The 24,711-nt window shown below is 36.9% G+C and overlaps 1 protein-coding gene across 1 annotated transcript; it reads left to right on the top strand.

The window, feature by feature from the left end:
• Positions 1-24,566, top strand: LOC136026995 (synaptobrevin homolog YKT6-like). Its single transcript, XM_065703877.1, has 3 exons — positions 1-248; positions 18,223-18,488; positions 24,287-24,566. The coding sequence occupies exons 1-3, from the start codon at positions 59-61 to the stop codon at positions 24,422-24,424; spliced, it is 594 nt and encodes a 197-aa protein (XP_065559949.1). The 5' UTR covers positions 1-58; the 3' UTR covers positions 24,425-24,566.
• The last annotated feature ends 145 nt before the right edge of the window (positions 24,567-24,711 follow it).

Here is a 24,711-nt window from a genome sequence, read left to right as displayed (position 1 = left end):
TATCTAAGCCGTGCACAGAAGAAGGCGAATAAAATTATATAGTTTCTTAGAAAAAAGTATGGTAAAATTATTTAGTATTGCTGTGCTTTACAGGACTCCTACTAATGCTATGAAGCTAGCTGCTGCCTATGATTTAATGAGTTTCGGATTTTTCCAAAGGTCAAGTGCTCAAGAATTCATGTCCTTCTCTGCCAAATTAGTAACTGAAAGAACTGATCCTGGAACAAGACAATCCATTAAACAGGGTGGTAAGTACAAAGGCCCAAATCATGTATAGTATTCATGTATAAATATGTATAGGCCTAGATGGACAGGGTTATCCCAAGGAGGGGGCACATTGTCCCTCCCAACTCTTTTGGCATATGGTAAACTTATTCTCAAAGGAAAAAATTGGCAGAAATCTCGCCAAATATCTGATTTTGACTAGAATCAGGCAGCAATTCAGTAAAATCTACAAATTTCGCCCTCCTCCCCCCAATGGAAAGAGGCTTGGGGCACCCTGAGTCTGAATGATCAATAATGTCTATGGTTTTGTTAGCATATGATGGTCAGCTAGCCTAGTTTGATAAACATGCCACACTTACATAAAGAATTTGAAATTTCCTGTGTCCACATTCTGTAATATATTTCACAAGTTCAGTTAGTGTAGATTTGAAGTATTATCACAAAGCATTAGTGAAGTCTAATTAAAAAGTGAAGAGGGTTGAGTCAGCTTTTGCCATTGCTTTTTGTATCTATTAGTTTTCTTGACTGGCTGTAAATAAAATATTCACAGATAGGTACTGCTAAGTTAGTTCTACATCTGAGGCAATTTACCTTACAGTCAGGAAATACATAGTTTACACAGTAGACCTATATATTTTGCTGTTCATATAATTGACTGAGAAATGATGTTCAAAAAGTCAAAATGTATCTATTAACAATAGTTTCTTGACCCAAAACAATTGTTCAGGTAATATCAACACTGACCTATATATTTACTAGATGTAAATCTTTGCCTAAATATTAGACCTTTCAAGTTTACAGTTTCAGGCAATTTGATGAGTATCTTCAGAATCATCTGTCAAACTGATAGTGTTGACTCAAGCATGTTCTTCAGGTTTTGTATTATAGAGCTTCTATGCAACACCCTTACAAGTTATATCCTCCAGAGAAAAATTGGCATAAACAGGTTTGTTTCTTGAGTTTTGACCACTAGAACACAGAAGATGTTGTTTCTGCTAGAAGCTATGGACAATTGAAATGCTCAAGACTTGGCAGTGGTTATTACCAGTATGAATGTGAGAATCCCTGGTTTAGTTCTGAAATATGATAGGTTGTTTTTATTTTGTCCCATTAGTATTTAACTATAATAGTTATTTCAAGTGCTTTATCATATATTTAGATTTATATGCAACGAGCAGAAGCTTTGCATTGTTGGTGATAATAATAATAAATAGCCTACATGTCATTTTGTTGGTTTCATTGTTGTCTATTATCTCTTCTGAAGGTAATAAGAAACAGTATTATCATTTACTCTCCCAATCAATATTCTTTTCAAATACAGGATAGGCTAATGCAGTGATGGATGCAGGATTGGCCAAAAAGGAGGGGGGACTAGGCATTTGGAGGGGCTGACAGTACCAGGGGGTATAGAATACACCCCAGCAAGGCAGGGAGTCTGGGTAAAATTTTTCAAAATTTAAGTGTAAAGATACATTTTTATTCTGGTTTTAACTCTTTATTAGCCAGTGTTTAGAGGCAAAAAAAAAATGGTTTCACTCAAGAATATTGACCAAAAATAAAAGGATTTTGAATTCATTACAATGTTTTTGCATTTAATATATCATATCTGACCCTTTGACTATAAAGATTTGAACATTGAAAGCCTTTTTATTTCAAGTATGGAAATACTTTTAGTACTGATCTGATATTACTATTTTTTCAAATGATAAAGTTTTTAAAATAGACCTGTATGTACATTTTCAGTTATTCTACCTTATAATAAGACACATTTTGGAAAAATGAGGGCTGGTGGGAGACCCAGGCACAAATCACAACTCTTAGTTCCCCTATGCTCTGGGGGGGGGGGTGTTGAGCCCAAAGTTTTTATGGCACTTGGTATTAACCAAGTGACATATAGCAATTGCAAATTCTGTTCATCTGTCTGTTGGTCCTGGTTTTGCTACTTTAGGCACTTCCAGGTAAGCTAGGACAATGAAATTTGGCAGGCGTATCAGGGACCGGACCAGATTAAATTAGAAATAGTCGTTTTCCCAATTTGACTATCTGAGGGGGAGTGGGGGGGGCTAGTTAATTTGGTAAAAATAGAAAAAATGAAGTATTTTTAACTTATGAATGGCTTATCAGATCTTAATGAAATTTGATGTTTGGAAGGATATCGTGTCTCAAAGCTCTTATTTTAAATCCCGACTGGATCTGGCGACATTGGGGGAGTTGGGAGGGGGAAACCTAAAATCTTGGAAAACACTTAGAGCGGAGGGATTGGGATGAAACTTGGTGGGAAAAGTAAGCACAAGTCCTAGATACATGATTGACATAACTGGAACAGATATGCTCTCTTTGGGGTAGCTGGGGGGTAGGGTTAATTCTGAAAAATTAGAAAAAATGAGGTTTTTTAACTTATGAACGGGTGGTCGGATCTCAATGAAATTTGATATTTAGAAGGATATCGGTTCTCCAAGCTCTTATTTTAAATCCTGACCGGATTGGGTGAAATTGGGGGGGGGGCTAAAATCATGGAAAACGCTTAGAGTGGAGGGACCAGGATGAAACTTGGTGGGAGAAATAAGCAGAAGTCTTAGATACGTGATTGACGTAATTTGAACGGATCCGCTCTATTTGGGGGAATTTCGGGGGGGGGGGTTAATTCTGAAAAACTAGAAAAAAATGATGTATTTTTAACTTACAAAAGAGTTATCAGATCTTCATGAAACTTCATATCTAGAAGGACCTGACAACTCAGATCTCTTATTTTAAATCTCAAACGGATCCAGTGTCACTAGGGGGGCAGTTGGGGGAGGGGACCAGAAATCTTAGAAAATACTTACAGTGGAGAGATCAGGGTGAAACTGGATAGGAAGAATAAAAACAAGTCAAAGATACGTGACTGACATAACCGGACCGGATCCGCTCTCTTTGGTGGAGTTGGGGGGGGGGAGTAATTCGAAAAAATGAGGTATTTGTAACTTACGAATGGGTGATCAGATCTAAATGAAATTTGATATTTAAAAGGATCTTGTGCTTTAAAGCTCTTATTTTAAATTTCGACCAGATCCTGTGACATTAGGGGGAATTGGAGGGGGGAACCGGAATTCTTGGAAAACGTGAAAATTGGGGTATTTTTATCTTACGAATAGGTGATCAGATCTTCATGAAACTTGATAGGGAAACAGAAATCTTGAAAAACGCTTAGAGTGGAGAGATCGGGATGAAATTTGATTGGAAGAATAAGCACAAGTTCTAGATACGTGATTGACATAATTGGAACGGACTGTTCTCTTCGGAGGAGCTGGAGGGTGTTAATTTGCAAAAATTAGAAAAATTGAGGTATTTTTAACTTAAGAATGGGTGACCCCGTTCCAAATGAAATTTGATATTTATATGGAATTCGTGTCTGAGAGCTCTTATTTTAAATCCCGACCAGATCTGTTGACATTGGGGGGACTTGGAGAGGGAAATTGGAAATCTTGGAAAACGCTTAGAGTGGAGGAATCTGGATGGAGCTTGGTGGATAGAAATGTCGTAGATACGTGATTGACGTAATCGTACTGGATTCGCTCTCTTTGGGGGAGCTGCGGGAGGGGTTCAATGCTTTGGCGAGTTTGGTGCTTCTGGACGTGCTAGGACGATGAAAATTGGTAGGCGTGTCAAGGAGTTGCACAAATTGTCTTGATAAAGTCGTTTTCCCAGATTCGACCGTCTGGGGGTCTAAAGGGAAAGGAAAAATTAGAAAAAATTAGGTATTTATAACTTACGAGTGGGTGATCAGATCTTAATGAATTTTAATATTTAGAAGGATATCGTGACTCAGAGCTCTTATTTTAAATCCCGACCAGCATTAAGCCTCTGATTTTCCTTTTAAATCAATCTATTGATTCTTAGAATTTTGTTAGAGCTCATACCATATGAGCTCTTGGCTCTTAGCTCTTCTGGCCTCATCACAAATGCCATATGAGCTTTTAGCTCTTGTTTTATTTGATTGTTGGACTATTTCAAAGAAAATGGTTATCTCAGATCCATTGGATGCATTTAAAGAAAAGAGGGTATAGGAGGTGGGGGGAGACACCCTCTTGTTGCTTTTGACTCTTAAAAAGATAACGGAAACTTTCATTTTGTAATCAAATGAGCTAACCCTGAACTTTATACGATCACCCCTTACATAAAAACCTTACATGTCCCCGGGGCATAACTTAAAACACTGGGCCCTGGGGTGTTTTGCTGACCCTGGAGTTTTCGTTATCTGATGTTTGAACTAATTTCAGGAAAATAATTATCTTAAAACTTTGAGTTTGAGGAGAAAAGGGCGCGGGGCAGGGGGCTAATTGACCTCCGATATCTTTTGACTCTTAAAAAATAAATTCGAACTTCCAGTTTCCAATCAGATGAACTCCCTCTGAAGTTTATACGAGCAGCCCTTTCATAAAAACCATATATGCCCCCAGGGCATAACTCAAAACACTTGCCATTGGGCTCCAGGGGGGGGTGTCTGCTGCAGAGTTTTGTTATCTAATCCTGGAACTAAGATTGAAATTTTTATTGGATGTATTTGAAGAAAAAAGGGCTTAAAAGCTATTTGCGCTCCGATAACTTTTAACTCCTGAAAAGGGCACCATAACCTCCGCTTTCCATTCTAATGAGCCCCATCCAGAGTTTATACGGCCATTCTTTCCATATGAAGTGCCTCTGAGAAAAAATTGGAGCCTTATGGTCTTGGGGTCGGTGTGGGCTAGTTGTAACTGGATTGCTTTTTACTCTTAAAAAGGGAACTAGAACTTCCAATTTCTAATCATTTGAGTTCCCTCCGAAGTTTGTAAGATCACCTTTTCCGTAAAAACGTTAGATGCCCCTGGGGCATAAGTTACAACCCTTCCCCTTCTTTAGAGGGGGGATGTTGAACCCAAAGTTTTGTCATCTGATCGTTGGACTATTAAAAAAAAATGGCTATCTCAAAATTTTGATTGAATGCATTTGAGGAAAAGAGGGTGGGGGGGAGGGTATACGCCCGCCAATCACTTTTTATGCTTCTTAAAAAGATAAATAGAAGTTGCAATTTCACATCAAATGAGCCATCTCTGATGTTTGTATGACCGTCCCTTACCTTAAACCTTATTTGCCCCTGGGGCATAACTTAAAACACTTCCACTTGGCTCTGGGCGCTTGTGTTGACCCCTGAGTTTTTGTTATTGGATCTTTAAACTATTCTGAACAAAATGGCTATCTCATAATTTTACCTGATGCGTTTGGGAAAAGGGGGCCTTGGGGGGGGATATTTGCCCTCCAATTACTTCTGACTCTTAAAACAGGCACTAGAAATTCTGATTTACAATTGAATGAACCCCTTCCTAAGTGTATACTACCATCCCTTCTGTAAAAGCCTTATATGCCCCCGGGGCATAATTTACAACACTTGCCCCCAAGTTCTGGTGAGATGTGTTATTCCTGTAGTCTTTGTTGTTTGATATTTGGTCTATTTTGAACAAAACAGCTATATCAAAATTGATCGTACTCATTTGGGGAAGTGTTGGTGGGGGGGGGGAGGGGTTCCAGTTGCCATCGGGTCACTTTTGACACTTCAATAGGGAATTAGAACTTTCAATTTTTATCATTTGAGTCAACTGCGACACTTATACGACCACTTCTTCCATAATAACTTTATATGCCCCAGGGCATAAGTTACAACCCTTCCCGTGGGTCCTGAAGGGGGGCTGGAATGTTTACTTGATTGTTGGACTATTTCAAACAAACTGGCAATCTCACAATTTTGATCAGATGCATTTGGGGATAAGAGGGTGTGTGTTTCTGGGGGGGGGGGTAGATGCCCACCAATCCTTTTCGACTCATGTAAAGGTAGCTAGAACTTTCAATTTCCTATCAATTGAGCCAACTCTTATATCGGATGACTTTGGGGGGAGAGTGGGGGGCTCTAGTTGCCCTCTGATCTCTTATGACTTATAAAAAGTGAACTAGAACTTTCAATTTCCACTCAAATGAACCATCTCTGAAGTTTGTACAAGCATCCCTTCTATAAGAACTATATATGCCCCCAACCCATAATTTACAAGGCGTGTCTCCGGAGCCTGTTTTTTTTTTACCCCCATAGTTTTTTATATGATGTTTAAAATATTCTTTTAAAAATGGCCATCTTAAAATTTATATCAGATTATTTCGGGAAAAAGGGTGTGGGGTGTAGTTACCCTTTAATCACTTTTTGGCTTAAAAAGGGCACTGGAACTTCCGATTTCCAATTGAATTGGCCCCCTCTGAAGTTTATACGACGACCCCTTCCATATGAAGTGCCTCTGGGAAAAAAGTAAATAAATATTTAAAGACTGGAGCCGTATGACCTTTACTATAGGCAACGTTATAGTGTTGCCTCTGAAATGCACGCAATAAAGCATACCAAAAGATATTTGCTCAACTTAGGGAATGAAACTAAGCAAGTCAATTTTTTTGTTGTTGTTCTTAGAATACAACATTTAAAAAAGGTTTTACCTCTTAAAATTTTTCATTTGGTATATGCAGCTTTGTCAAATAACTAGAGAGTTCAAGGGATATTTGATGGAAAGGCAGTGTGGTGTTCGCTGCTATTTACCTCAATACGGCCCCAAGCTATATAAAAAAATTTGCTGATTTTGCTGTCTATTTTGTTTCTTCATATTTTCAATACTTGACACTATGAACCAATTTTATCAGGAAAAAATACACAAATTTTTATGTAAGATTCCTTCCCCAAACTAGCAGCAATAACAAAAGAAAAATGGTGCTCATTGATGCCCCATTTAGCACTACTTAGAAAGAATGTATTTGCCGCCGTGAAAATTCAATTCCAGTCCCTCCCTCCATCAGGTGCCTCAATGCAGCCCTAAGTTAAATACAAAAGTTTGTTGATTTTGCTGTTTATTTTGGTTCTTCATATTGTCATTCTTTGACACTATGAACCAATTTTATCAGGAAAAAATACACAAATTTTTATGTAAGATTCCTTCCCTAAACTAGCGGCAATAACAAAAGAAAAATGGTGCTAATTGATGCCCCATTTAACACTACTTAGTTAAAAATACCTCGTAAGCTAAAAATATCTCATTTTTCCTAAATTTTCATCTCCCTTAAGTCTCCCCCCCCAGGATGGTCGAATCGGGGAAAACGACTTTATCAAGTCAATTTACGCAAGTCCTTGACACGCCTACCAATTTTCATCTTCCTAGCATGCCCAGAAGCACCGAACTCGCTAAAGCACTGGACCCCTCCCCCTAACTCCCCCAAAGAGAATGGAAATGTCAGGTTGCGTCAAGTACGTGTCTACGACATTTGCTCATTCTACCCACCAAGTTTCATCCCGATCTCTCCACTCTAAGCGTTTTCCAAGATTTCCGGTTTCCCCCTCCAATCCCCCCAAAGTCGGCAGATCTGGTCGGCATTTAAAATAAGAGCTCTGAAACTTGAATTCCTTCTAAATCTCAAATTTAAAAATACCTCACGTTCGGTCACCCGTTCTTAAGTTAAAAACACCTCAAATTTTCTAAGTTTTCCGAATTAACACCCGCTCCAACTCCCCCAAAGAGAGCGGATTCTGTCCAGTTATGTTAATCACGTATCTAGGACCTGCGCTTATTCTTTTCACCAAGTTTCATCCTGATCTCTCCACTCTGAGCGTTTTCCAAGATTTCCAGCTCCACCCCCCTAATGATACTGGATCCGTTGGGAAAAATAAGAGATCTGAGTTACGAGGTCCTTCTAAATATGAAATTTTATTAAGATCCGGTCACTCCTTCGTAAGTTAAAAATACCTCATTTTTCCCCAATTTTTTCCAAAATAACCCTCCCCCTAACTTTCCCAAAGAGAGTGAATCCGTTCCTATTATATCAATCATGTATCTAGGACTTGTGCTTATTTTTCTGACCAAGTTTTATCCCAATCCCTCCACTCTAAGAGTTTTCCAAGATTTTAGGTTTCCCCCTCTAACTCCCCCCAATGTCGTCGGATCTGGTTGAGATGTAAAATAAGAGCTCTGTGACACAATATCCTTCTAAATATCAAATTTCATAAAGATCCGATCACCCGTTCGTAAGTTAAAAATATCTCGTTTTTTTCTGATTTTTCCGAATTAACCGTCCCCCGACTCACCCCAGATGGTCGAATCGTGAAAACGACTATTTCTAATTCAATCTGGTCTGGTCCCTGATACGCCTACCAATTTTCATCATCCTAGCTTATCTGGAAGTGCCTAAACTAGCAAAACCGGGACCGACAGACAGACAGTATTTACGATCGCTATAAAATAAAATCGCTATAATAATCTCATAAAAAGTATTTGCTGCCATAAAAAATTTATTCCAGCCCCTCCCCCTCCATCAGATGTCTCAATACAGCCCTAAGCTATATTCAAAAGTTTGTTGATTTTGCTGCTTATTCTGTTTCTTCACATTTTCATTATTTGACATTGTGAACCAATTTGATCAGGAAAACAAGAGCTAAGAGCTCATATGGAGAACCTACAGCATTTATAAGCGACCCTACAGCATTTATAAGCGTTTTCTAAGATTTCATCCTTCTAAGTATCAAATTTCATTAAGATCTGGTCACCCGTTCTTAAGTTAAAAATACCTCAATTTTTCTAATTTTTCAAAATTAACAGCCCGCAGCTCTCCCAAAGAGAACGGAACCGTTCCAATTATGTCAATCACGTATCTATAACTTGTGCTTATTCTTCCCGTTAAGTTTTATCCCGATCTCTCCATTCTCAGCGTTTTCCAAGATTTCTGGTTTCCCTCTCAAACTCCCCCCAATGTCACTGGATCTGGTCGAGATTTAAAATGAGAGTTCTAAAGCACAAGATCCTTCTAAATATCTAATTGCATTAAGATCTGATAGCCCGTTGGTAAGTTACAAATACCTCATTTTTTCTGATTTTCCGAATCACTCCCCCCTCCCCAACTCCACCAAAAATAGCGGATACGGTCCGGTTTTGTCAGTCACTTATCTTGGACTTGTGCTTATTCTTTTCACCAAGTTTCATCCTAATCTCTCCACTTTAAGCGTTTTCCAAGATTTCCCCCCCCCCCCTCAATGAAACTGGATCTGGTCGAGATTTAAAATTAGAGGTCTGGGTTACGAGGTCCTTCTAAATATGAAATTTCATAAAGATCCGATAATTTCTTCGTAAGTTAAAAATACCTCATTTTTTTCTGATGTTTTAGAATTAACCTTTCCCCCCAACTCCCAGGGCGGATCCGTTCCGATTATGTCAATCACTTATCTAGGAATTGTGTTTATTTTTCCCACCAAGTTTCATCCCTACCCCTCGACTCTAAGCGTTTTCCAAATTTTTAGGTTCCCCCCCAACTCGCCCCCAATTTCACCGGATCCGGTCGGAATTCAAAATAAGAGCTCTGAGACACGATTTCCTTTCAAACATCAAATTTCTTTAAGATCTGATTACTCCCTCGTAAGTTAAAATACCTTATTTTTCTAATTTTTCAGAATTAACCCTCTCCCCCTCCAACTCCCCCAAAGAGAGCTGATCCGTTCCGGTTATGTCATTCACGTATCTAGGACTTGTGATTATTTTTCCCACCAAGTTTCATCCCGATCCCTCGGCTCTAAGCGTTTTCCAAGATCTTAGGCTTCCCCCCACCCCAACTCCTCCCAATGTCACCGGATACGGTCGGGATTTAAAATAAGAGTTCATAAGTTAAAAATACCTCCTTTTTCTAATTTTTCCAATTTAACCGTCCCCCCACTCCCCCACAGATGATCGAATCGGGGAAACGACAATTTTTAATTTAATCTGTTCTGGTTCCTGATACGCCTGCCAAATTTCGTCTTCCTAGCTTACCTGGAAGTGCTTAAAGCAGCAAAACCGGGACAGACAGACCGACAGAATTAGCGATCGCTATATGTCACTTGGTTATTACCAAGTGCCATAAAAACCAGAAAGTGTGGTATAAGATTTCTTTCATTAACTTGCGACAATAACAACAGAAAAGGGACGCTAATTGATGCCAATTTAGCACTACTTTAAAAGAAACTGTTTGCTGCCATGAAAATATACTACTACTAACAATTCACCGCAGTATCAAGCTACCTGAGGCCAACACAGCTGCGCAAGGTTCTCCTCTATCCCAATCTATTCGGAACCTCCCTCTTTACACCCTCCCAAGAAGTTTCTATTTCCTTTAAATTTTTCTTTGTGAAATCCTCCCACGGGACGACCTGCTTTCCGTTTAGCCCTAGACGGTCTTCGGCAATCTGTCATCCTTCATCCACCTAACGTGTCCTAACCACCTCAACCTTTCTTTCATTATTTCCCTAGAAAGCGGGATCGAACCATACTTTTCGTAAAGCCTACTGTTTGACATACGATCAGTCAGCCGGGTACCCAGAACAATATGTAGGCAATTTCTGTGGAAACATCTAGTAAATCTTTATCTGCTTTTCGGAGCGCCCATGCTTCAGAGCCATACTTGACCACTGTCATCACCGTACCTTCCAAAATTCTAATCTGGTTTGTAGACTTATCTTCCTATTCATCCAAACCTTTTTTAATTGTAACAAAATATCCTGGGCCTTGGCTATTTTACTTTTAACATCTTATCTGATCCCATCTGATCAATCTTTTTGTAACCCAACGGCACCTTTTCATCTTCACTTATTCCTAGTCTTAGTGACTTATTCTTCTTTAACATTAATTTTCAAACCTATTCTAGCACCCTGAACTGGCAAAACGTCTAGAAGTTTATTCATTTTGCTTACATTTTCTTTTAGAATGCTTAGATCATCAGCATAATCTAAGTCCAGGAGAGTTTTTCCTCTCCATTGAATTCCGTGGTCTCCCATTGCCTTTCCTGTGCTCCTTAAGAAAAATTCCATCAAAATGATCCACATAAAAGGGGAAAGAATACAGCCCTTCTTGACTCCTGATTTAATACAAAACCAGCTGTTAACCTCATTTCCTACCTTAACCGCAGCAGTATTATTCTGGTACATAGCACTAATCACTTTAAAGTATTTTTCTGGTATACCATATAAGGACAATACCTTTGCTAAAGCTCTTCTATCAACGGAATGGAACGCTTGCTCATAATCTATAAAACCGGGGACTAAAAGTGCTTAACAACTAAGGCACTTCTCAATTATTGACCTAAGAGTAAAAATCTGGTCGACACATCCTCTATCTTTTCTAAAACCGCACTGTTCTTCTCGTAAAACTTTGTCCACAGAATCTCATTGTCTAAAAAGTATCATATTACTAAGTAATTTGCTACCTAGAGCCCAGACTAATGCCTTGATAATTACGACACTCTCTCTTATCATCTTTCCTATACAGTGGTATAATACAGCCTCAATATACGCCTAAGCTATATACACAAATTTGCTGATTTTGCTGTTTATTTTGTTTCTTAATATTGTCATTATTTGACATTTCGCCAATTTCATTAGAAAAAACAAAAATTATGGCACAAGATTCCTTTCCTTAAATAGCAACAATAACAACAGAAAAGTGATGCTAATTGATACCCCATTTAGCACTACTTAGAAAGAAAGTATTTGCTGCCATGAAAATTTAATTCCAACCCCTCCATCCATGAGATGTCTCAATACAGACCTAAGCTATATACGACATTTTGCTGATTTTGCTGTTTATTTCGTTTGTTAATATTGTCATTATTTAAGATTATGAACCAATTGGATCAGGAAAACAAGGGGTTTTAGCTCATATGGCACTTGTGACGAGGTAGAAATATCCAAGAGCTCATATGGCATGAACTCTAGCAAAAGCAAAATTCTAAGAATCAATAGATTGATTTAAAAGGAAAATCAGAGGCTTAATGCCGGTTGGGATTTAAAATAAGAACTCTGAGACATGAGTACCTCCTAAATTTCAAATTTCATTAAAATCTGGTCACCCAATTCTCTCCCGATCTCTCCACTCTAAGCGTTTTCCAAGATTTCCCGTCCCCCCCCCAACTCCTCTCAATATCACCAGATGCGGTCGGGATTTAAAGTAATAGCTCTAAGACACGAGGTCCTTCTAAATAATAAATTTCATTAAGATTCTATCACCAATTCGTAAGTTAAAAATACCTCATTTTTTCAATTTTTCCTCTCCCTCCAGCCCCCCCCCCCAGATGGTCGAATTGGGGAAACGACTGCTATCAAGTCAATTTGTGCAGGTCCCTGACACGGCTACCAATTTTCATCGTCCTAGTACGTCCAGAAGAACCAAACTCGCCAAAGCACTGGAAATCCCCCCATCTCCCCCAAAGAGAGTGGATCCGGTCTAGGTCCAGTCATGTCAATGAGCTATATAGAACTTGTGCTTATTCTTCCCATCAGGTTCACCCCGATCTCTTCACTCTAAGCGTTTTCCAAGATTTCTCTTTCCCCCCGTCCAACCCCCTGTGTCTCCAGATCCGATTCAAATTAAAAATGGAGCATCTAAGACATAAGATCTATCTATATATCAAGTTTCATTAAGATCTGATCATCCATTCGTAAGATAAAGATGCCTCAGTTTTCACGTTTTATACCCCCTCCAACTCCCTCCCCCAGTGTCACCGGATCTGGACGGGATTTAAAGTAAAAAGCTCTGAACCACAAGATCCTTCTATATATTAAATTTCATTAATATCTTATCACCTGCTCCTAAGTTACAAGCACCTCATTTTCTCTAATTTTTCCGAATTAACCCCCCCCCCCCCCAACTCCCCCACAGAGAGCCAATTCGTCAATCACGTATCCAGGACTTGTGCTTATTCTTTTCACCATGTATCATCATGATCTCTCCGCTCTAAGTGTTTTCCAAGATTTCTAGTTTCCTCCTCCAACTCTCCCCAATGTCACCGAATTTGGGCAGGATTTAAAATAAGAGCTTTGAGACACGAGGTCCTTCTAAACATAAAATTTAATTAGGATCCAAACACCCGTTCGTAAGTTAAAAATACTGCATTTTTTCTAATTTTTCCGAATTGCCTAATTAGGACCCCCTCTCAACTCCCCCAAAGAGAGAGGAACCGGTTCCGTTATGTTAATCACGTATCTGGGACTTGTGCTCATTCTTCCCACCAATTTTCATCCTGATTTCTCCACTCTAAGCGTTTTCCAAGGTTTCTGGTAACACCCCCTCCAACTCCCCCCAGGGACACTGGATCCAGTCGGGATTTAAAATAAGAGATTTGAGTTACGAGTTCCTTCTAAATATTAAATTTCATTAAGATCCGATTACTCCTTTATAAGTTAAAAATACCTCATTTTTTCTAATTTTTCAGAATTAACCCTCCCCCCCAACTCCCCCAAAGAGAATGGATCCGCTCTGGCTATTCCAATCCTATATCTAGGACTTGTGCTGGTTTTTCCCACCAAGTTCCATCCCGATCCCTCCACTCTAAGCGTTCGCTATATGCGATCGCTATATGTCACTTGGTAAATACCAAGTTCCATAGAAACCCAGAAATTGTGGTATAAGATTCCTTTTCTTAACTAGAAATAACAATAACAACAGAAAAGTGATTCAGCACTACTTAGAAGGAAAGTATTTGCTGCTGTGAAAATTTAACTCCATTTAATGCAAAGTTTGCTGATTTTGCTGTTTATTTTGTTCTTTAAATTATCGTTATTTGTCATTATGAACCAATTTGATCAGGAAAAAAGCAGAAATTGTGGCATAAGATGATGGCATTGTGTGCCTCATTCAACACAATTTAGAAAGACAGTATTTCCTTCTATGACAACTCCATTCCGTCGTCCGCCACAGAATGTATTAATATAGCCCAGGGCTATATACAAAAGTTGGTTGATTTTTGTTGATTTCCATTATTTTTGTTATTATGTCTTATCGAATATTTGTTCATTACACCAAATATTTAAAATAAAAATAAGTAAATGAGCAAACTGTTGAATACAACATCAGGCTATATTCTTAGTTGAAAGGAGGAGTGGGACATAATAGTCAAGATGACAGATATCACCATTGGAAAGAGTATTGATTGGAAATTTATGACTCTTTTGTTACTGTTTTAGCTGGTCAAACAGTTCGTGGTAACGAAGTGTAAGTAAGAAGCGATTCCTCTCAGTAGTAATTAAGCTCTAAAAAAAGAATTTTGCTAACAATTAATGCATCAAATGAATTGGGTTTCTATGTTGATTTTATATATATATATATATATATATATATATATATATATATATATATATATATATATATATATATATATATATATATATATAGGTTTAATAATACCCACCAAAGGGCATGAGTCTGAGAAAAAATACCTGATCTTTGAAAAAGGGGAGAAACACCCCAAAAATGGTAAAACGATTTTAATGAAAATCGCACAATAAAAGTCAGCATATCAGATAGTCCTACTGTAAAAGTTTAAGCTTCTATCTGTAAAAATGTGGTAATTTTTGCCTGTGGCAGTTTTTGGGTGCATTTTTAAGTGACCCAAAAGATTAGAGGACAATCCCCCTCGGAAGTTTTTCAGGGGGATTTTCCACCGGCAGAATTTTCTGCGAGAAGGAAATTTTTGCCCAAGGGGAATTTGCTGGAACTCATATATGGTATTCTTTCTGTTTGTCTTACTTTCTCTTTAAATGCTCAGTTTTATATGTGGAGAGACTGTTCCAGGAAAATTTTCTATGGGGAGGGAATTGTCTGGGGTATTTCCCGAAGGTGGAATTTTCTATAAGTGTTTTCAACTGAAATTAAGGAACAACATAAAAAATTAAAATGAACGGAAATTATTCCGTATATTAGGGGGGTTGTTTCCTCCTCTACCCTTCGCTCGCTACGTTGAACTTTTTTACTGCTTTAAAAGATCTTTTTATTCCAATTCAATGGTCCTTGTGTTTCAGCACTTGTTCTTAAACCATTGGGGATAAAGTCAAACTTTAGAGCAAGAGGTAGAGGACAGGGCACCCCCCTTTATATACGGAATAATTTCTTTTCTTTTTGAGTTTTTTTGTTGCTCCTTACTTTCAGTTGAAAAAACTAACGATTTTTATGGCACTTGGTATTAACCAAGTGACATATAATGATCACAAATTCTGTCTGTCTGTCTGTCTGTCTGTCCCGGTTTTTCCTAGTTTAGGCACTTCCAGATAAGCTAGGACGATGAAATTTGGCAGGCATATCAGGGACCAGATGAAATTAGAAATAGTCGTTTACCCAATTCGACCATCTTGGGGGGGGGGGAGTGGGGGACGGTTAATTCGGAAAAATTAGAAAAAAGAGGTATTTTTAACTTACGAACGGGTGATCGGTTCTTAGAGCTGGGTCGACTCTGGCTAAGCTTACAGAGTCACGCCACTAACCCCCGTTCCAAACTGAAGAATTGAGTACACTGGGATTCGAACCCGCGTCCTCTCAGATAAAGGATCCCGAATCCAGTGCACCAATCCACTCGGCCAGGACGGCTCTTATTTTAAATCCCGACCGGATCCGGCGACATTGGGAGAGTTGGAGGGGGAAACCTAATATCTTGGAAAACGCTTAGAGTGGAGGGATTAGGATGAAACTTGGTGAGAAAAATAAACACAAGTCCTAGATACGTGATTGACATAACCGGAACGGATCTGCTCTCTTTGGGGGAAATGGGGCGGGGGGAACCAGAAATCTTGGAAAAGGCTTAGAGTTGAGAGATTGGGATGAAACCTGGTGGGAAGAATAAGCACAAGTCCAAGATACGTGGCAGAAACAACCGGACCAGATCCGCTTTCTTTGGGGGAGTTGGGGGGGGGGTAATTCCGAAAAATTAGAAAAAATGAGGTATTTATAACTTACTAACGGGTGATCATATCTTAATGAAACTTGATATTTAGAAGGATCTTGTGGTTCAGAGCTCTTATTCTAAATCATGACCAGCTCCGGTGACATTAGCGGGGGCTGGAGGGGGAAACCGGAAATTTTAGAAAACGTGAAAATTGAGGTATCTTTATCTTACGAATGGGTGATCTGATTTTAATGAAACTTGATATATAGAAAGATTTTATGTTTCAGATGCTATATTTTCGATTCGAATCGGATCCGGAGACATAGAGGGTTGGAGGGGGAAAATTGAAATCTTGGAAATCGCTTAGAGTGGGGAGATTGGGACGAAACTTGAATAAGAAGAATAAGTACAAGTTCTAGATACGTGATTTACATAATTGTAACGGATCCCCTCTCTTTGGGGTAGTTGGGGGGTGTTAATTTGAAAAAATTACAAAAATTGAGGTATTTTTAACTTACGAACCGATGTCTGAATCTTAATGAAATTTTATATTTAGAAAGAACTCATTTCTCAGAGTTCTGATTTTAAATCCCGACCAGATTTGGTGACATTGGGAGGAGTTGGTGGGGGAAACTGGAAATCTTGGAAAACGCTTAGAGTGGAGAGATCGTGATGAAACTTGGTGGGTAGAATAAGCAAACGTCGTACGGGGTTGACGCAACCGGACTGGATCCTCTCTCTTTGGGTGAGTAAGGGGGGTCCAGTGCTTTGGCGATATTGGTGCTTATGGACGTGCTAGGACGATGAAAATTGGTAGGCGTGTCAGGGACCTGCACAAATTGACTTGATAAAGTCTTTTTCCCCGATTTGGCCATCTGGGGGACTGAAGGGAGGGGAAAAAATTAGGAAAAAGAAGGTATTTTTGACTTACGAGTGGGTAATCGGATCTTAATTAATTCTGATATTTAGAAGGACGTCATGTCTCAGAGCTCTTATTTTAAATCCCGACCGGCATTAAGCATCTGATTTTCCTTTTAAATCAATCTATTGATTCTTAGAATTTTACTAGAGCTCAAGCCATGTGAGCTCTTGGCTCTTCTGGCCTTATCACAAGTGCCATATGAGCTCTTAGCTCTTCGTTTTTTTTGTTTTTGTTTTTTTTGTTTGTTTTTTTTTATTACATTTAATCCAAAAAAGGAATTTGCAACAACATTACCAATAATGAAACCTATAAAATCAACAAATTACTTATATAGCCAGGGAATATGTGTTGTGGAAGTAATTAATAACAAGTATTTAAATCCGTATTTAATAACTTTTCAACGTAATCAAGTGCTTATTTAATTACACATTAAATCAAGTAATTTAACTACGTATTTAATTATTTTTGTTCTATATTTAAATACAAATTGATTTTTTCCAATATTACTAAATACTTTCGTTTATCAAAAATAATTTTCGAGAGTACAAAAACTTAGCTTTTTAAGATCTTAATTTAGAAGAAGGCCCATAGCAACGCTGTACTGAAGGCCAGCTTTGTTTGTAGAGTAGGTACATATAAACACAGCAAAAGTTCAGTAGCCAAGGTAAAATATTTCAATGGCCCTTATTATCATTATTCGGTCTTTTGAAGAGAGGAAAGCATCGTAAAGTGTTTTAACTGAACTGGAATGAGTGTACTAAAATTAAAGTAAAAAGTGAAATATCTGGGTCATAAACAGTCCAAGTCTCTAAAATTAGGCGTAACATAAGTGAAGAAGCTATTTTTGAGAAGTTATTAAAATCTTAGTCTATACTTCAAGCTTTTACTTCTTATCAGGCAAATAATAAAATCTGTTCAAAACTCACGTAGAAGTGAGACTTGTGATAAACATAAAAATGGTTAGCTTCATAACTTTTGATGGCAAGCAGACTTGTAAATGCCTGCTTGCCTCTTTTTCTTTTCTTTTTTTTTTCACTACTGGTTGTTACTCTTTTCATAACAACTTTTTCCAAAGAGTTCGTAATAACGAACTGTAAGTAAGGAGCGACCCGGCCTAAGATCTTGATAAGACAAAAATCTCATTAAATTTTCATTTAACGGGGTCCTATTGACCTCAAAACGGCATTCAGAAAATTCTCTCCCTTTTTTATGTTATCTCAAAATTTGTGCTGCCGAATAGGATTTACTTAGGCTGTAGTAGTGTATAAGAGACTTGGGAATGTTTAAGACAAGCTGTCAATATAATATGTGTTGGTATTGATGTTTTTACTATAAAATGTATCAGTATTTTGCATATTGTTTTTCAGATCATATGTGTCATTGTTATGTAAGAACTGATAACCTTGCTGCTGTTGTCATATCGGATGGAGAATATCCTACTAGGGTAGCCCATTCACTTCTAATGCAAGTTTTAGAGGAATTTACAAAGAAAATTCCAGCTGGAGACTGGGCTTCTGGGAAAGAAGTTAATTATCCTGTTCTTGAAACCACTCTGGCTAAATATCAAAATCCTAAGGAGGCAGATTCACTAGCAAAGATGCAGGCTGATTTGGATGAAACTAGAATTATTATGGTGAGTTGTTAGGGTGAAGAACAAAGTTGAGATTTTTGATCAGAAATGAAATGAATTACAAAATACCCTGCCATTGAACATTTATTCTCTCCACTATTTCATATTAATATTGAATTAGTTTTAAGTTTTAAATTTAAAGAACCGTTGAAATTGACTAGGATTATTAGGGATAATTTTAACCATAAGTGTGAAAATTTTCTCTTTATGCATAACTTTTTTCCTTTTGTCGCCTAGAATTTAAATAGTGTTTGATTTTATTTTGTTGTTTTTTTTACATGCCTTATTCAGTTATATTACAAAGCCCATTTAATATCAATGCTTTGTTTCGTGTGTTGAAGCGTTTCATTTTTCTTCTGTAATTTCATTTATGTATTTTATAATACTCCTCAATTTCGAGGAAAATTAATAATTTTTTTTAAGATGGATCATTTATTTATTTAGTTACAACAGAAGCTCAGTATTAAAAGAAATCAATTTCATTGCAATAAGTATAAAACGAAGATAAAGCACTTTCATCGTGGACTTTTTGAAAACCTAAGCTTGTTATTTAACTTTGCTGCCTCTTTTATAATATTTTGATAAAATAATGTGGTTTAGAATGTTGAAATTATTATTATTTTAACAATGTAAGCGTTGCTTCAATATACTACTCAATTGGATTATAAACAGAGGAAAGACTTTATGAATTTGTCATCTCTCTTCTAAATTAAGAGCCTGTTGGTAATAACCTTCCTTTAAAACGAATCACAACAGAACCTCAATATTAAAAAAGAAATAGTTTTCATTGCAATAAGTGTAAAAGGAATAAAAAGCTACTAAACAAATAAACAACCGTGAGGTTTGTAATGCTTATGATGATATTCTGAGCATACCAGTTGACATTTCAAGCTGTCAAATAATGTTGCCTCAACGACTTCATTAGAAAAGTTATCCCAATGATATGACTATTCGATAAGTTGTCTTTCCTAATTCTCTTCTATGCATGTCAAGTCTACTATCTATATTCAAGCTACGACTTTAGGGATCTAGAAGTCTCTCCTTTGTATTTTAGCTAACTTCTTATCTGGACATGAACAGTGCAGTCCTCCACAATGGTGACTCACTGAAATTTTCGCCAATATGTAGTGATATTCCCTTGAGTACTAAATTGGATATCTTAGCTTTCTTAATCATGTTTAACAAAGAAGATATATATAATCTTGATAGAACAGGTGTAGTGAGAATAATTTTTGGCAATTTCAAGACAAAAAAAAGAAAAATAAGTTTAAACGTCCCCCTTTTTCTTCTGTTTTTGCATCATATTCAACATTTGTCGTAGGCTATATCACTTTAGAATTTAGTTTTTTCTTTTTTTTAGTATAACAAATCATGTTTCGATAACAAATCGATAAATTTGTATAATATTTTAAATAAATATCCTAAATTGTAATAATTTGGGAAAATGTTTTAATAAGAAAATAGCAAATTTTATTAGTTGAAAAGTGTGTGTTCTTTGCCTCACATCACTATCAAAATTGAAAAAAAAAATGTCGTTTATTTCTACTCAAATCAGCAAAACAAAGTTTACCTTGAAAACTGGTAGTTTTTTTCAAACAGTTGGTGTTAACGAACTATAAGTAAAGAGTGAACCGGGCTCAATAGTAAGTGAAATTCTAAAAGACGGAATTTTGGTACCAAAAGATACATCATAAGAATTGGATTTTGTTCTGATTTCAAATAATTAAGTTTCGTCGAGTTAGTCTTAGCCATCAAAAGTTATGAGCCTGAAAAAATTAGTCTTTTTTCGGAAAGGGGGGAAACACCCCCTAAAACTGATAGAACCTTATTGAAAATCATACTGTCAAATTCAGCCTATCAGAAAACCCTATTTTAGAGGCTTAAAGCTCCTATCTGCAAAAATGTGGAATTTTGTATTTTGTGCCAGAAGAAAGATCATGAATGCCTGTTTTTTTTGTTGTTTTTTTCAGGGGTGATCGTATCGGTCCAGCGGTCTTAGAATATCCCGAGAGGATTCATTCGAACGGGATAGCCATTTTGTTATAGACATTCTTATGAAGAGAGTGCCGAATTTCAAAGCAATATTTAAAAAACGATCAGAAATAACTTAAAACTAACTGAAATTATTACGTATATGAGTGGGTTCGCCCCCTCGTCAGTACCTCGCTCTTAACGCAAAAGTTTTTTTTAGTACTTTCAAAAGAGCTATAATAATAATTTATTCATAACCCACATCATAACAAGTTATGGCACTTGTGGAGTAACAAAAAGAAAAAAAAATCAAATACACTACAAGTAAAATACACTACAAATGGAAAAAAACACTACGCTACAATGAGATTAACCGGAAAGACGGACCTAAGGATGATGAGGCGATAAACAATAAAAAGCTGATTCTGACAACCTTCCATGCAGGAGGGCCAACTTTACACTTATATCAGGGACATCAAACTTACGAATTATCTTCCCATTGCTATACCAAGGGGGGGGGGTGATAAAGTAAAAATTTACAATATCTGAAATAAAAAGTCCGAATCTGATTAACATCTTTTTTCTTTAGTTTGGGATAAAAAGCAGAAAGATAAAGGACAGGATGATCACAGAATGTAGCATATAGTCTACCGAGTGCACGTCTATTATACTTCCCTCGATTAGCAACTATCTTAGAATAGCCCATTTGAATTTTCTTTTGAACATCACGAACAGTGCACTGCCGTAGGCAAGAAATTGAATTCGTAACAGTAATACCCAACGACCGAAAGGCGGAAACAAAGGGTATAGAAAAACCACGACAAGCTAAGGGAGCATCAGAGGAAGTCGGACCATTAAAAACTAGAAATTCACATTTCTCAACAATTAGAGAAAGACCAATATTAGAAAATAGACGTGAAACCTTTGAGACCATAAACGAGAGACCTTGCTTATTTTTACACAAAAGTATAATCTATTCTAATTGAACGGCCTTCGTGATTCAGGGATCATTCTTATAGAATTGGTACGAAATTCGAACTTTAGTGTAACGAGCGACGTATTGACTAGGGGGCGAACCCGCTCATATGCGTAATAATTTCTGTTCGTTTTAAGTTTGCTCCTTACTTTAACTTGAAAAGACTTTTTTTTTTATCTAATTAGCAAAATAAGGCTATGACATTGCTTTTTGTTGTCCTTAAGATACTCATGAATATCTTTAACAATTTTGGACAAAAGTTGCTGTTTGAAAATTGTTTGAGTAAGTCGACGTGAGAGTTTTTGTGGAAATCGAAAAGATACAACTTCGAGCTGTCATCAATTGTTTGTTTTTGAATGGTAATACGCCTTCGCAAATGAAAGGCAGGTATTATTCTGTCATGGGGTCTCATCATCTTTCTTTACCACTGTTATGTTATGAATTGCTGGATTCAATTGCCCTAACAGAGATTTCCTAGCCCTTTGTTTTCCCTCGCATCTCACTCCCATTCAATTAAACACCATAAATTCTGAAGATTAGGATGCTTACAGAATTTTTACTTCTTGGTCTTGCTCATTTAATTGTAGGCTACTATTTTGTGGAATTCAAATTGGGAATTATCAGTAAGAGCTTCAAAAGTTGAAGGAACAAATAGTATATGCTAATACCAAATATCACATATTGCTACATCTCAAAGGATACTAATCTGAACAATAGTGATTCTCCTCTTTCTTAAGGAAGGTAGGTAAAACTGCTTTCGAATTATCACTTCTGTCGACTTGACATGGAATGCTTCCCTTTTATCTAATTCTCTGTCGACACAGCAAGGGCTTGGTTTGTGGAATATCGACATTTTGTCGTGTTTTGATGCCAGAAAAGAAGAGGTCCGTCATTTTCCTTGTCGACATACCAATTGTATATCCAAGGAGCAAATTCAAAAATAGAAAAGTGAATTGATGTGATAAAAAAAAAATGTTTGCTCTTGTTCAGTAATATTATGGAGCATGAAAAATAAATTAATGAACTGAAAAAAAATTGACAACTGACTTTTAAATGATTATTTAAAATTAATTATTAAACTAATTATTATTAAATTGTAATCATTATTATTATAAATTATATTATAATTATTAATTATTAAATATTATTAATTATTACTATAATAATTAATTATAAACTATTAATCATTACTAATTATTAAATTATTTAAATAATTATTACTTATTTAAACAGGTAACTGATTAAATAATTATTGTTGAATTTGCAGCCAAAAAAGTGTTTTCGATATGCTATTACAAACCGACATAAAAGGCACAGATCAAATGTTAAATAGCAAAATGTCAACATAATTTTGAATATCTGTCAACTTTCTACTGCAAATTCAGAAGTACGTCAGAACGCAGCATGTCGATAATTTAATGGTAAAGTGCATATTTAGTTTGAAGGATTATTTTGCCAAATTTGAAATGTTTGAATTGCTTATTTGAGCTGGTTAAACTTGAATCTTTAAGGGTTTTATATAGTGTCGTCATAATCAATGAAAAGTATGCATTTTTTGCAAATCAAAACAGTTTAAAGTAAAAAGTGATGTATTTTCTTTTGTTAGATTTTGTTCTCTCAAGAGTGGGGACCGGTGAAGGTACTATTTTGAAAACGTCAAAATTATGTGAAACTAGCTGTTGGGTTGGCGCTTCGCGCCACCCCAACACCTAGTTGGTGGGGGCGCTTCGCGCCCCCCAAGCCCCCCGCGCGCGTAAGTCGTTACGCGCCATATTAGTTACGCGCCATTGTAGTTGTGTCCCTGTGTCCCACCTGTGAATATAGATAGATATATATATGTTTTTAACTACGTAAAACTTGCGAATATACAACATTCTTCGATGTCCCATCATCTGTGCATATAAATAGATTGTCAGGTTTACCGACTCTTGAACATGTAACATAAAATTGTCCATGGGAAAAACAATCGGTATTCAGATCTATACCTCATTATTCTAATGATTGCCCTTGAGCTTTGTTGATGGTGATTGCTAATCGACCATTCCCTGTGTCCCCGTCGTCATTTATATATCCCCCTGTGCCCCCGGCGTCCCCATTGTAGTTGTGTCCCTGTGTCCCGGTCGTCATTTACATTCCCAGTATCCCGGTCGTCATTTGTGTCCCAGTGTCCCAGTCTGTAATTTCTCTTTGAGCGTCCCGGTCGTAATTTATATTCCCTGTGTCCCGGTCGTCATTTGTGTCCCGGTGTCCCGGCCTGTAATTTATCTTTGAGTGTCCCGGTCGTTATTTGTGTCCCAGTGTCCCAGTCTGTAATTTCTCTTTGAATGTCCCGGTCGTCATTTATATTCCCTGTGTCCTGGTTTTTAGTTTTCTTTTTCTCCTTTATTTTTCAGTTGTTTTTCCTTTTTTTAGTTTTCTTTTTCAGATTTTAGTTTTTTTATTAGTTTTTAATGTTTTTTTCTTTTTATTTTTTTTTGTAGTTTTTACCTTTTTTTAGTTTTTTAGCTTTTTTAGTTTTTTTTAGTATTTTCTTTTTAGTTTTTTTTGTAGTTTTTACCTTTTTTAGTTTTTTTTTCTTCTTTTGTATTAATGCTAAAGCCAAGGTTCGAACCTGGAACCTCTCGGACCTAGAACCTGGAACATAACGCTTTACCAACTCAGCTACTTCGGCTTGAATACATTCGTTTTTGAATTGGTATATGATGACTAACTTCATGACGACATACAGCTCAATCCTTATAATGACGTCAGTCGACAGACAGACAAACAACTTATTTATATATATATAGATTTCTTGTATTTTGACCTGATAATGGGTTAGTATTTTAATAAATCATTCTTGTTTATATTGCAGCATAACACGATTGAAGCTGTATTGCAACGTGGTGAAAAGCTGGATGATTTAGTGTCCAAATCTCAGAATCTTAGTGACACTTCCAAAATGTTCTATAAAACGGCCAAAAAAACCAATTCCTGTTGCAACTGGGTGTGATAAAATTTTATGTGATGGTGGCTTTTTCCATAAGTGTGCTCTCCTAGCGTTTTATGTGCTCTTTAATTTTATCCCCACTGGAATATGCCTGTTATTATTTTTTATAAATGTTATTTAACTAAAGAATTCTGCGATTGTAGAATGTTACTTAGAATTCTTTAAGTGTGTAGGTTGAACAACGTTATTTCTAGGATGTGTATCCGGTGTCGCAACTCGCTGTACATTGGTCTTATTTTGTCATGAAAATTGTTTATTCCAAAAGGTCTCATTCTAGCCCGTATATGTGA

Source organism: Artemia franciscana, chromosome 5 (genome assembly GCF_032884065.1).
Source record: "Artemia franciscana chromosome 5, ASM3288406v1, whole genome shotgun sequence".
In the NCBI taxonomy this organism is placed as follows: Eukaryota; Metazoa; Arthropoda; class Branchiopoda; order Anostraca; family Artemiidae; genus Artemia; species Artemia franciscana.
Note: the sequence above shows the minus strand (reverse complement) of the source record. Positions and strands in the feature narration are given on the sequence as shown.

Excerpts from the sequence above, each read along its gene's own strand:
- LOC136026995 (XM_065703877.1), top strand. The coding sequence starts at position 59 with ATGGTAAAATTATTTAGTATTGCTGTGCTTTACAGGACTCCTACTAAT. Across the intron at positions 249-18,222 it reads ACAATCCATTAAACAGGGTG|ATCATATGTGTCATTGTTAT; the intron begins GTAAGTACAAAG and ends ATTGTTTTTCAG. Across the intron at positions 18,489-24,286 it reads ATGAAACTAGAATTATTATG|CATAACACGATTGAAGCTGT; the intron begins GTGAGTTGTTAG and ends TTTATATTGCAG.